Source organism: Plodia interpunctella, chromosome 4 (genome assembly GCF_027563975.2).
Source record: "Plodia interpunctella isolate USDA-ARS_2022_Savannah chromosome 4, ilPloInte3.2, whole genome shotgun sequence".
NCBI classification, from domain to species: domain Eukaryota; kingdom Metazoa; phylum Arthropoda; class Insecta; order Lepidoptera; family Pyralidae; genus Plodia; species Plodia interpunctella.
In genome coordinates, this window is record NC_071297.1 from 1,248,275 (window position 1) to 1,259,586 (window position 11,312).

The 11,312-nt window shown below is 34.7% G+C and overlaps 1 protein-coding gene across 2 annotated transcripts; it reads right to left on the reverse strand.

Moving 5' to 3' along the window:
* Positions 1-838: 838 nt before the first annotated feature.
* On the reverse strand, positions 839-11,281 carry LOC128669654 (trypsin-2-like). 2 transcript variants are annotated; one of them, XM_053744620.2, is made up of 5 exons: positions 10,544-11,281; positions 3,364-3,679; positions 1,716-1,965; positions 1,372-1,521; positions 839-1,061 (listed from the first exon to the last, which is right to left on the reverse strand). In XM_053744620.2, exons 2-5 carry the CDS (start codon positions 3,591-3,593, stop codon positions 909-911), a joined length of 783 nt encoding a protein of 260 aa, XP_053600595.1. In that variant the 5' UTR covers positions 3,594-3,679; positions 10,544-11,281; the 3' UTR covers positions 839-908. The 2 variants fall into 2 exon arrangements, with proteins under 2 accessions (XP_053600595.1, XP_053600594.1); XM_053744619.1 differs by lacking the exon at positions 10,544-11,281 and adding an exon at positions 3,910-4,063.
* Between the last annotated feature and the right edge of the window lie 31 nt (positions 11,282-11,312).

Sequence of the window (11,312 nt, forward strand, 5' to 3'; positions counted from 1 at the left end):
ATCCTTTATCCTTTTGGTGAACAGCAAGCGAGGTACTAAAGAAGGTTTTGAAACCCCGAGGACAGACGGAGGGAAGTTATCTGTGTCATACCTATCCGTCAATCTGTGTCTGTCCGTGGCATCGTAGCACCCAAACGGCTAAACCGATTTTGATCTACTTTTATTTATTTGAAACAGAATTTATTTGAACGTGTTGTTAGATATGTTAATTTAATGTGTGTTCCGGCGTTTGGGAACCATCAACATTCAAACAGCTGCATATGAGAGGATGCAAGCAACTTCCACAGGCCAGGTGGTTTGGTTCGAAATTGAGTTGCAAGATTCCACCCGGACAACCGTATATTGGAAGTTATTACATTATCATCAGTAAATGTGTATTTACTGATGATAATGTAATAACTCAACATTTCAGCTACAAAATTTCAGCTCAATCGATTGAAGATATTTGGTTCAGAATACGGAAAAGCACTGGTTTCAATTTTGAAAGTTATATGAGTTTATATTCTAGAGATTCTGGCATTTTTGTAAATATATAATTCTTATCCTTTTGTTGAATAGTTTGTTATTTTTAATAAGTTTTATTTATTTTTTCTTTTAGTTATAGGTACTTGTATGTAAAATAGTATAATGTAAAAAACTTGGTGACAACAGACGAAGACACGAAGTGTTCGCCTCGCCCAGTAATAAGGCAAAGTTTTCAGTGTAAATCATTTGAATATTGAGAATGTGAAACTGAGCTACGTTTACCAATCATTGATACATTATATAATAGTAAAAACTTAATCAAAAACTCTTAACATATCGGCGACAAAAGACTCATCATTTTTTCTATTTCGTTTATTCGCAATTAACACATGATATATTTGACCAATAAATTATTCTTATAGCTAAAGATTCTTGACATTTCTTCAAAGGCCAGTTTGCTCCTTGATAAAATCCCGTATGGTGGGAGCGGAGACCAGCGCGAAGACACTTGGAGACAGTGGCTGAGCGCAGCCTCGCCCGAAGGATGTAATTCCTACAACTTTACCGTTCTGAACAGCTGGGCCGCCTGAATCACCCTGCAAATATATTTGAAATTACCCAACATAAGTGACGGACTCGTCAGGATTTAGTGTACAGGGTTTTTATAATTCTAGTTTTGACTATACAACAAAGTTTATCTAATATATCCAAGACAAAGATTGTTAGGTTAACGTTTAATGGACTTGAGCCGGAATTGAACCCTGCCTAACTGGGACAGTGCTCAGTGCAGTTCGGCCGGAAATTAATTCAATTTCCGCTCGAGTCCCGAATTTTCTCATCTCATTAATTATATTTTAATTAGTTAATGTGTGACATGTAATACAGTCATTTTAATGCTTATGGTACCTGACATGTTCCTTTTCCTCCGAAAAAGAAGTTACCAGCGCACAGCATGTTCCTGGTGAGCACGCTGTAGTAGACCAACATGCAACGGAAGTAGGACACTACTGGGATCTCAACTTCCATCAGTCGCTCCGGTATAGTCGGGGCACCTTGCTGGAGCGTACCAAACAATATAATAAGCATGCCTTACACTTCTTAAGTCATGTTGGGTGCATAATTTTGTTAAATATTAGTGATTTTAAAAACATCATCACATCTTGTTTGTTTAGTTTTCACTATATATTAACAAATGTTTTGACAAAATCGTAATGTGGCGTTAGGGAACAGAGAGCGCCGTTCTTACTCACCATCATACGCCCCCACCCGCTGGCTATAAGAGTCATCCCCTCATCTACAGGCTCTTCCCTCTCTGGCAGTGCTATCGGCTGCATCGTTTCATCAAACGTCATCGGCAGAACAGTTTTCATCACGGCCACGTCTTTGTCGAAAGGGGGGTTATCGTATTCTGGATGGGGGGTCACTGAAGCGATCGGTATGACTGTGCCGTTTTTACGCCAGGCGCTGCCAGCTCGCAGGACAACAGTTGTAGGGTCGACACTGAAATGGCGATATTTTTAAACTCTTTAGATCTTATTGTTGAAGCGGTGGTGGTGTAATGGTTAAAACCCCCGCCTGTGGATCGACAGGTCCCGGGTGCGAAAATCCTACTCGTGCCACATGAGTTTGTATACCAGTCTGACTTATTTATAGTAGTTTTCATCGACCACCACTTGCTTCCGGTGAAGGAAAACATCGTGAGGGAACCTGCACACTTGTTGATTATTAACTTGTGTGTGAAATGAAGAAGGCAATGGCAAACCACTCCATTAATAATGCCTATAAAGTTGTTATGTGTGTTTCAATCCATGTAATGACCACGACCCTCAGTAGTACTTATTGTAATATGATATTACATATTTTATATCACACATACTGTTTTAAACTATATTCAAATAATGAGATGAAAAAATTCAGTACGAGCGAGAAACAAACCCTGGGACGGAGAATCGAGCCGTTATTCCCGCTCAAGCCCTGAATTTTTAAATGTCATTATTTAAATTTAAAACATATTACATAATCAAATGCAAAATTATTCTTGTCTCTTTTTGAAGAATTTTTTTGTCATATTTTGAGGTATCCTGAATTTTATAGGTCTTTTAATGACTTTATTCTGAATATTAATCCCTGTTGTATATTCATGAGAGTCTAAATTAGATTCCCATCTGGAAATAGATCTGCTCAGCATCGGGCGAAAGAACTGGCAAGAGAGCAAACAATCCATATAAAGGATATATGTCTGTAAATGTAGCAAATATCATGTTTAATGAGGCTATTGAACTATGAATAAGTAAACTTATTCATACAGGACCAGTAGCTTTGTAGGTATGTACCTATGTAGTCCTGGTCCAGACTACATAGGTACCTATAAATTTACAAAAATGTTGGAAAATTCTATAAATAAAAATAATCTTCTAACGCGCCACAGACAACGTGGCCAAGACACTAGCAGCGTTTCCTCACTGTATTGCGAGACTTACACGCTGACCAAAAAATGTGCCAGCTCTCAAATCTCCTGTAGGCCTATCATCAACTTTTACAGAACGATTCCAACGCAACTCAGTTCAATTTAGGAACCTAAAATGAATCGCATTCATACTAAAAATCAAGTCGATGGTACGAATTTGCGATGCAGTTCAGTTTAGATCGTAAAATGGATCGCGTTAAGAGATGATGGTAAGCCCCCTGTTGCCTCCATGAGGCGCGTCGTGATGTCTCTTAAAAATAATTTTGCTTCAGAACCCCAAGGACCCATCGTTTTCATGGCAAAGGGTAAAAAGTAATAATTATCTACTACTAATGTATACCAACACTAATGTTCAGTATAGAAAAAAGGTTAGGCTAGAAACACACAAATGAATGTAAGAATAAGTATTATTTCCAATTGTATTTACTCACTTTTGAGCACAATGCGCAGCAGTCATTATATAGTTCTCGCTGATAATAATTCCACCACAGAAGTAGGAATTGTTTACAATGAATGACACTTGATAAGGATGGTCCTCTATTTCAGCTTCTGTTCCACCCACGATGCGGTCTTCACTCACTGGAGGCCTGGGTTCTACATACTCTGGATAGATTGGCACTTTCTCTGACAGAATTATGGAGTCATGATCGAAGCCAAGCATATCAAGAGCCTTTAGATTGACACCTTCGGGAGATTGGAGCTCGTCATCTGGTTGTAAGAGGACTTTTTCTGGCTGTGTCAGGGTGGCTGGAAACATTAGCATAGGATTTTTAATCTTGGTACAAAAATACACGTTTTATAAAATTTAAGTTCGCGTCAAAAATTATGATAAACTATTCGTAACGTTATAGGATAATTTTCGTACGGTTTTCACGTTATGAGGTTTATGATCATGACAAACGGTGTGGTTATATTATTCACACCAGTGAGACAAAAGGTAATTTATTTATATTGAGACTAAAACCATCTAGACTTACCCAAAATTGAATGAGTACATAGCACAGCTAATGTAATAAATACGTAATGAAACATGGCTTAGATGCACTATTAGATGAAATACTGACGAATACCTGAATGTCAACTATTTATTGTCTCCCCTATTTGAATATCGTATATAGATTACCCATATGGAATAAATTTGGTATTCTGTCATAATGTCCATTGGATATTCTAGTCTAGGAGCCCATGAACAGTTTTTAATGGATTTACCTTACTACTACAGCATATTTTAATCGAACTATGAAAATAAAAGCAAAAAGTTGATTTCGTTCAAAATCAACTGACAAAGAAAAGAAATGTTTTAGTCGATGACGGTTTATGTATACTTTCTAGAGACACACAGCCAGTGCAAGGTACGAGACGGGTGATCAGTCCTCATATTCTGGGACAATTTGACCTATGTCAGCACAATGCGCAGCAGACAATGTGACCTAATTCATCTATACTTAGTAAAGAGATGAAATACTCACAAATTATCAATGATAATAATATTATGTCGTATGTAAAAAGTTTGGAATTTAGAAAAGAATTTCTCATCGGTTTCAACATAGATATTTCTTTTATTATGCACAGTTAGTTGTCACAATCTTTTTACTTTTCGAAATGACATCATATAATCATTCATTCAAGTCACCAGGCTCCCAGACTAAGCACGCGAGCATGTTTTTTAAATGAACTTGTCATCGATACTTTCACAGTTAGTGAGAAATCAACCACTGACATGCACACACGGCCAAGGTTTCACAATCAAGGACATCTATTGTTTAGGCCTTCGATCATTGGCGTAAAGTAAAAAAGAGTTAAAGTTAAAACAATAAGTATTTTGTATTTTTGGAGGCTATTGTGCGTGTATTAATTTTAACACATGTACTTATTTTTTGTTTTACAATAATCTTATTACAGACATTTGAAATTCATAAGTTTAGAGTGAATAACTTAATGGCTTATTAATCTCAATCAACAACTCAACAGAATAAATGAATATGTTACTTAATGCTTAAGTCCATGGGAATCAGAGGCAAGATTTTTGATTACACAAACATCCTGTTTCTTCTATTACCTAGTACTTTCTGTTAATTTTAAAATAAGAAGCAGACAATTTTATTAAATTAATGGGTTATTTATTTTCATTTTCGTTTCGTTTCGTTTCGTTTCGTTTCGTTTCGTTTCGTTTCGTTTCGTTTCGTTTCGTTTCGTTTCGTTTCGTTTCGTTTCGTTTCTTTTCTTTTCGTTTCGTTTCGTTTCGTTTCGTTTCGTTTCATTTCATTTTATTTTATTTTATTTCATTTATTTCATTAGTCATTATTTATTTATTTATTTATTCATAAACTTTCTTGCTATTACAAATATGTACTAAAAGTGACACCATTGCTATAGCGTGTAACGGAGCCCTATTACTAGTATTATGTCTGTCCGTCTGCCACTAGGTTGAATCTGATGAACCGTGACATCTAGATGACATTTTCACAAATGATGTACTTTTGGCGTTATAGATAAATGTTAAGGAACCCTTCGGTTTTATTAAACAACTGCTAATAACAATACGAATAAACATGTAAATAAACAAATTAATTTTGTGTTTCCAAAATTGTAATACAGAGTCTAATACAACGTAGTATACAAACCTTTTTAAATATTCAAAATAACGTGCTTATTGGAAAAATGCTTTCCCGTTAAAGTTTAGACTATAATTATTTTATAGTGTGTCGATTCATAGTGAATATAAATACCGTGCATACACGGAATTCGTAAAAGCAAGCAGCACGCGAAGTACAGTCCCAGCACATCATGCTATTTCAAACCATTGTAAATTCGCTGCTATTGCCTTTGCATAAAGTTCCAAACGGGGTGAATGAACGTGCGACATCGTAACTAGAGGTGAAAATTCCCGAAAGTCTAACTTTGAAGGTTTCCAGGAATGTTTCAAATTCAAATTCAAATTCAAAATTCTTTACATACTTCATCTACATCACTTATTGACGTCAAAAAATTACTTAAACTAAGTCTACTGCCGGCTTCCAAAGCGCAAGTGAAGAAGAAGCGGCGCAACAAACTTCACCGCGGCCTTTTCTCCGAAGACGTCAATTAACAAAAGAGTTTCGAGAAATATTCCAAAATTACTACTTAAAAACTTTCAAAGTTTTTAAGTAGTAATTTTGGAAGTTTCCATAATAATTTATTTTATTTACAATAACATCGATGAGGGTTTTAAATGGCATCGAGCGAGTGCATTTCAAATATAAGAGTACATAATTGTCGAAGACTATTTTTACTAATATTATTTGTAAATTTCAGCAATTGTTCATTATAATAAAAAATAGTTTTTATGTTAAAATTCCGTGTTCGGTAATGCCTATGCATATGAATAATGTCATTGTGAATAAAAAATATTATTTGAAAACTTCCAAAGTTGCCGGTGGTTTTGGATGTTTCCAGGAAACTTTCCTTGTATTAGGAAATGTTCCTGGCAATTTAAATCTATAATCCTAACCCACTGCAACGTACATTCCTATAGAAAAGATGACACAGTGGACTAGGGTGGCCGATCACGTATAGGAAAATTTTGCTTTTGTATTTTTTTCGCCCTTTGCCCAGCAATGGGACTGTGGAGCACAAAGTAAATCATTATTTTTTTAGGCCCAGTATAAACATAGCCTATACCTCGTCATATTAATTTCTTTTCAAAGTAAATAGTTTTAGTGCTTCCCCAAAACGCTGAATTATGTAGCATTAGGTGCTCTCATAATATTATCAAAGTTCGATTGAAGTATGCTACACAATTAATATATATAACAAAACCCTTTTATAACTTATTTATAAAATACAAATTAAATTATAATGCCCAAAAGACGGCCATAGAGCTGGACTCTACAGACGCTCGGCTATGCTGTGCTAACTCATCATCATATCGAGTGTGTTATCGCTAACACTGGTGTCCGATTTTATTCAAGTCTCCTAAAGGCATCTAACATGACTTTTACGACTACTTACCGCCATCTAGTGGCAGGTAGTCGCATTCACACTGAGTGAACTAAACTGTCCACCAGTGTGCAGGTTTCCTCACGATGTTTTCCTTCACCGAAAGCAAGTGGTGGTCTATGAAAACTACTATATATGTATAGGTATACAAACTCATATAGCACGAGTAGTATACGAACCTGAGACCTTTGGATCCATAGGCGGGCGTCCAACCATTACACCACCAAGCTTCAGTTAGCACAGCATAACAGCTGAAGCTGTGCCAACAATAGTTATAAGTAACTCCACTAGTGTTCTAGAACATAAGAGTTCGGCTTTTATAACTGTGAGCAATTACTATTTGTAAATTGGAGAAGAAGAAGACTAAACATTAAACGATGTGGTGAACATATAACATAAAGCATAATGTGTTCATCGACATTACGAAAACGTAATGAGGAAAACTCACTCCCTTAATATTACTCGTAATGATAAAAATAATTGCCTCAAATTGAGTTGAAAGCTATTGCTCGTAATTTTCATGAATTATTTTAAAAGATAATGTTTTATTTATAACTTGTCGACCGCTGGGGCCTAATGGGCATCATGCCTACATGGCTACACTGAAGGCCCGGGTTCAATCCCCGGTCATTTTACCCTAGTAATAATTAAGAAACAGAAAATACAACTACCTAAGTACAATCGACTGTACACAAACTGGACGAAATGCACAGAGAAGCAACGAAAATTCTTTTAGATTCTCTCTTGCTGATTGATATGTAAATTAAATTTCTTCTTGATTAATTTAATATTTTGGTCATCAATTAAATTTAAATCGAGTAAATTACATTAATTTACATATCGAAAATAATCCGTTTCCCTATGGAGCGTAATGACACCGAATTACCTAATCGCAGAACATTAGTGCTTCCCACACAATTTGTATTACTGATAACATTCTCATCTCCATTCAAGCTAAGTTCAATATCAATCGGCGGCATTAAAACTGAACAAGAGCTAGTGCTCAGAGAGGCAGAGGGTTCCGTAAGAATAAAAAAAAATAAAAAAACACGAGTCATATTAATTACTATAATGACTCGTGTTTTTTTTAATTTATTTAAAGTAGTTAATATGGTTACATAGGTTCAAAAGATCAGCAGGCCTTCCATCAACTTTTACAGAACAATTCCAATGTAACTTAGTTCAATTTAGGAACCTAAAATGAATCACATTCATACTAAAAATTAAGTCGATGGTACGAATTTGCGATGCAGTTCAGTTTAGGTCGTAAGTGGATCGCGTTAAGAGATGATAGTAAGCCCCCACGTCTCTAACTTAATTTGGGGCCAACTCAATCCGTGTGATTTGTCCCTTTATTTATTTGTAGATAATATAAAAAATAAAAGATAAATATAAAGATAATCCGGCTCTAGAATAGGCACTCTCCGTATACTCCTGTGGATGTCGTACAAGGCGACTAAAGGATATAAAGCCTTGACAGTTGATAAGCAATAACAGCATTCCTAAAGAATGTTGACGTCAGACGGGCTGGTCTCAAAATCACAATCGAATCTTCAAAATGCTTTATTGTTTAAGCGGATCACGGATAGGCCTTCAAAAATCTTTCGAGAAAGAAATTAAAGGAGCCGAAAGGATCGCTATAATTAATTTCTAGTAAATTTCTTGAAAATGGTTCATGACGGACAGACAACCCTAAAACCAGCACAATTATACCGTAGCATGACTATTGTTGATTATATCAGTTGGTAGTTCAGCCATCGGTCAGTCGGTTTATATCCGTAGTTTTAACGTTTGTCACAAAATTGATTTAATAATGTGTCTGTGTTTAGCATAAACGTCAAATATCACAACTTTTCGTGTTGTGTTAAAGTTAGAGTAATTATTCTGGATGTAAAATTACTTGATGATTCTTTCAACCACTTCAGATGCGAATTTCCTTTCATACTGCGGACTGTCGCAATTCTGTCTTCGCTTCGATATTTCCCAAATCTTTTTTTTAATTTAGCCAAGACAAGGGTGAATAGGCACTTTTTTTGCATGAGTGTAAAACCGTAGACCCCATCTTTAGTTTTTACAAGGTTAGATTGAAGTCAAACGCAATAAAAACATATATGTATTTAGCGTATTACCCAATTGTTTAGACTAATTTATTGTTAATTTCGTCAAATACTTTGAAGACCGATCATTAATTAAAGAAAAATAAAATTAAGATACGATCATATGGCCCCAATTATTTAAATAAAAATTATAAATGATCTGTCCCGTTCCGTTATTATCAAAAGTTAAACAAACCAACGGAAGAAAATTGAAAAATTTGTTGAAAAAATAAAACGTTTAGACGATCCAAAGTTTGACTCCAGTGGACTTTAGTGACTCTGCGTCATGAATTGTGTAAAAAAATGTTTATCATTGTGATGTTGAGTTACGTAGCAACTAATTGCATTGTATTGTTGTCTTTGTCTCAACCTCCACACGAAACGTTAAGAGAAAAAAAAAATCTTTGTTCAATATTATCAAAGGATTCCCAAGATTCCCCGCTACTATTGTAGTATGAGGTCCAGGCCAAGTGATCTGATATGTAGCTGGCTGACTGTATATATTGTTTTATGTTACGTTTCAAGAAATATGGTTAAGTACCTCCGCGATTTACTTAGTAAATCCTAACGATAAGCCACGTTTTTTACTAATGTAATGATATAATAACTACAAAGCACGACGTTAATATCAACCTTTATAACAATTTAATTAGATAAATGTATTATAGTTTTATTTTCAACTATAAAAAAGCTCTTTCTCTGTTGTTCGTGTTGAGGAGCATTCTCGGCCATGGCTCCCCGAAGCCCAGGTACTTATCGAATAAAAAGAAAAAGGCAAAAACAGAAACACTCAGATATACTGCACATTTATTTAAGTAATGGGCGTTACATGAGCCATCAAATACTATATTTGAATAGTATTCAGTAGGATATTTGAATTGTATTGTATCATCTCAACTGATATTATAAATGAAATTAACCTAAGGTCGCACACTAATGCCACTTCAGTTTTATTCCTTATATATAAATATCCGTTTTTAAATATAATTTCCATATGTAATATAAAGAGTTCTCAAGTATAATTTAAAGTCCAAAATACGTAAGTGATCGTGAAAATTATACCAGTTTAAATGTTTATGGGGTGGAAAAAAACATTAAATAATACGTTAACATAATATACTTTGACCTCTGTGACGTCAATTGGACTCAGGCCATTTATTTATCCTTCTCAATGCAGGACCGGACAAATTAAGTCGGCAGTGTGACATTGAATCATTTTAGGGTCCTCTTAACTTAGGTTTTTTTATGTTATTTGGGTCTTTGTTAACTATTTTTTTTTCCAAAAAAGTCGAACAGATTTCCAATATATAAATTCGTAAAACAATAAAGTAAGGCATGAGCTTGCTACTTGAGTGGAAGTCGGATATACAAAACTAAATTTGGTCCCGAGGTTTGACATTGAATACAAAGAAAAAACGATAAATAGTGAACATTATACTATTATAGTCCACTTTTTAAGTTGTGCTGTAAATTTTTGAAAATCCACCGTTTTAAAAATTTTATTTTTAACATTTGGTCAAGAAATATCTGATTTCACCTGATTATAGTTACCCATGGGGCCCACGGTAGCTGTTAACACCCGGCTCTGCCTCCATACACTTCGATCTAGCAATCTACGACGTTAAGACTTATGACAGTTCCTACAAAGAAACTTTATAACAACGGCAATAATTACAACAAGATCAAATCTTGTTACGGCTTTTTATGTTATTGGGTCATTGGTCAAGTTATATTTATTTGCAGCTATAAATAACTTCCGCTATGATTAAAAAAAAAACAAGTTTGCTTCGTCCAAAGGTACCGAATTAACAAAAAAAAAACATGTTTTGGAAAATTCCATAAAACCGTAGAGAAAAAATAATATTTCTATGGCTAGGCATTCAGTTTTACTGGCGTAAAAGTATTAAGATTAAATAGTTTAATCTATACAATATAAGTATTATGTGCTGTACCACGCAGGTAAGATGAATGTCTAATCTAATATTGCCAAAAAATAATTTTTAACTTTCGCGTTTCATTATTACGTATAAATACTAGTCCCGAGTAAGAACGCAATAAATTATACACATAAAACTTCTTCAGAAAAGGCACTATCTATATTTGAAAACCGCATGAATCCAAGCCGTAGTTTTTGAGTTTAGTTAGTAGTTTGACGCATAAAGACGTGATATACACTGCTTTTGTTAATAATTTACTAAATGAAAAGATAATACGTTCGAGATATAAAAAGGCACGTGCGCGCTTAATGCGATTATATTATTCAGTATTATTAATATTTATTGGCAAATAGATTATCTATAAATAGT

Bases quoted from the DNA above. Each gene is read 5' to 3' on its own strand.
- LOC128669654 (XM_053744619.1), bottom strand. From the start codon at position 3,964: ATGTTTCATTACGTATTTATTACATTAGCTGTGCTATGTACTCATTCA. The intron at 1,966-3,363 runs GTGAGTAAATAC...TCGCCATTTCAG, and splicing joins GCTGCGCATTGTGCTCAAAA to TGTCGACCCTACAACTGTTG. The intron at 1,062-1,371 runs GTACCATAAGCA...ATATATTTGCAG, and splicing joins GAGGAAAAGGAACATGTCAG to GGTGATTCAGGCGGCCCAGC.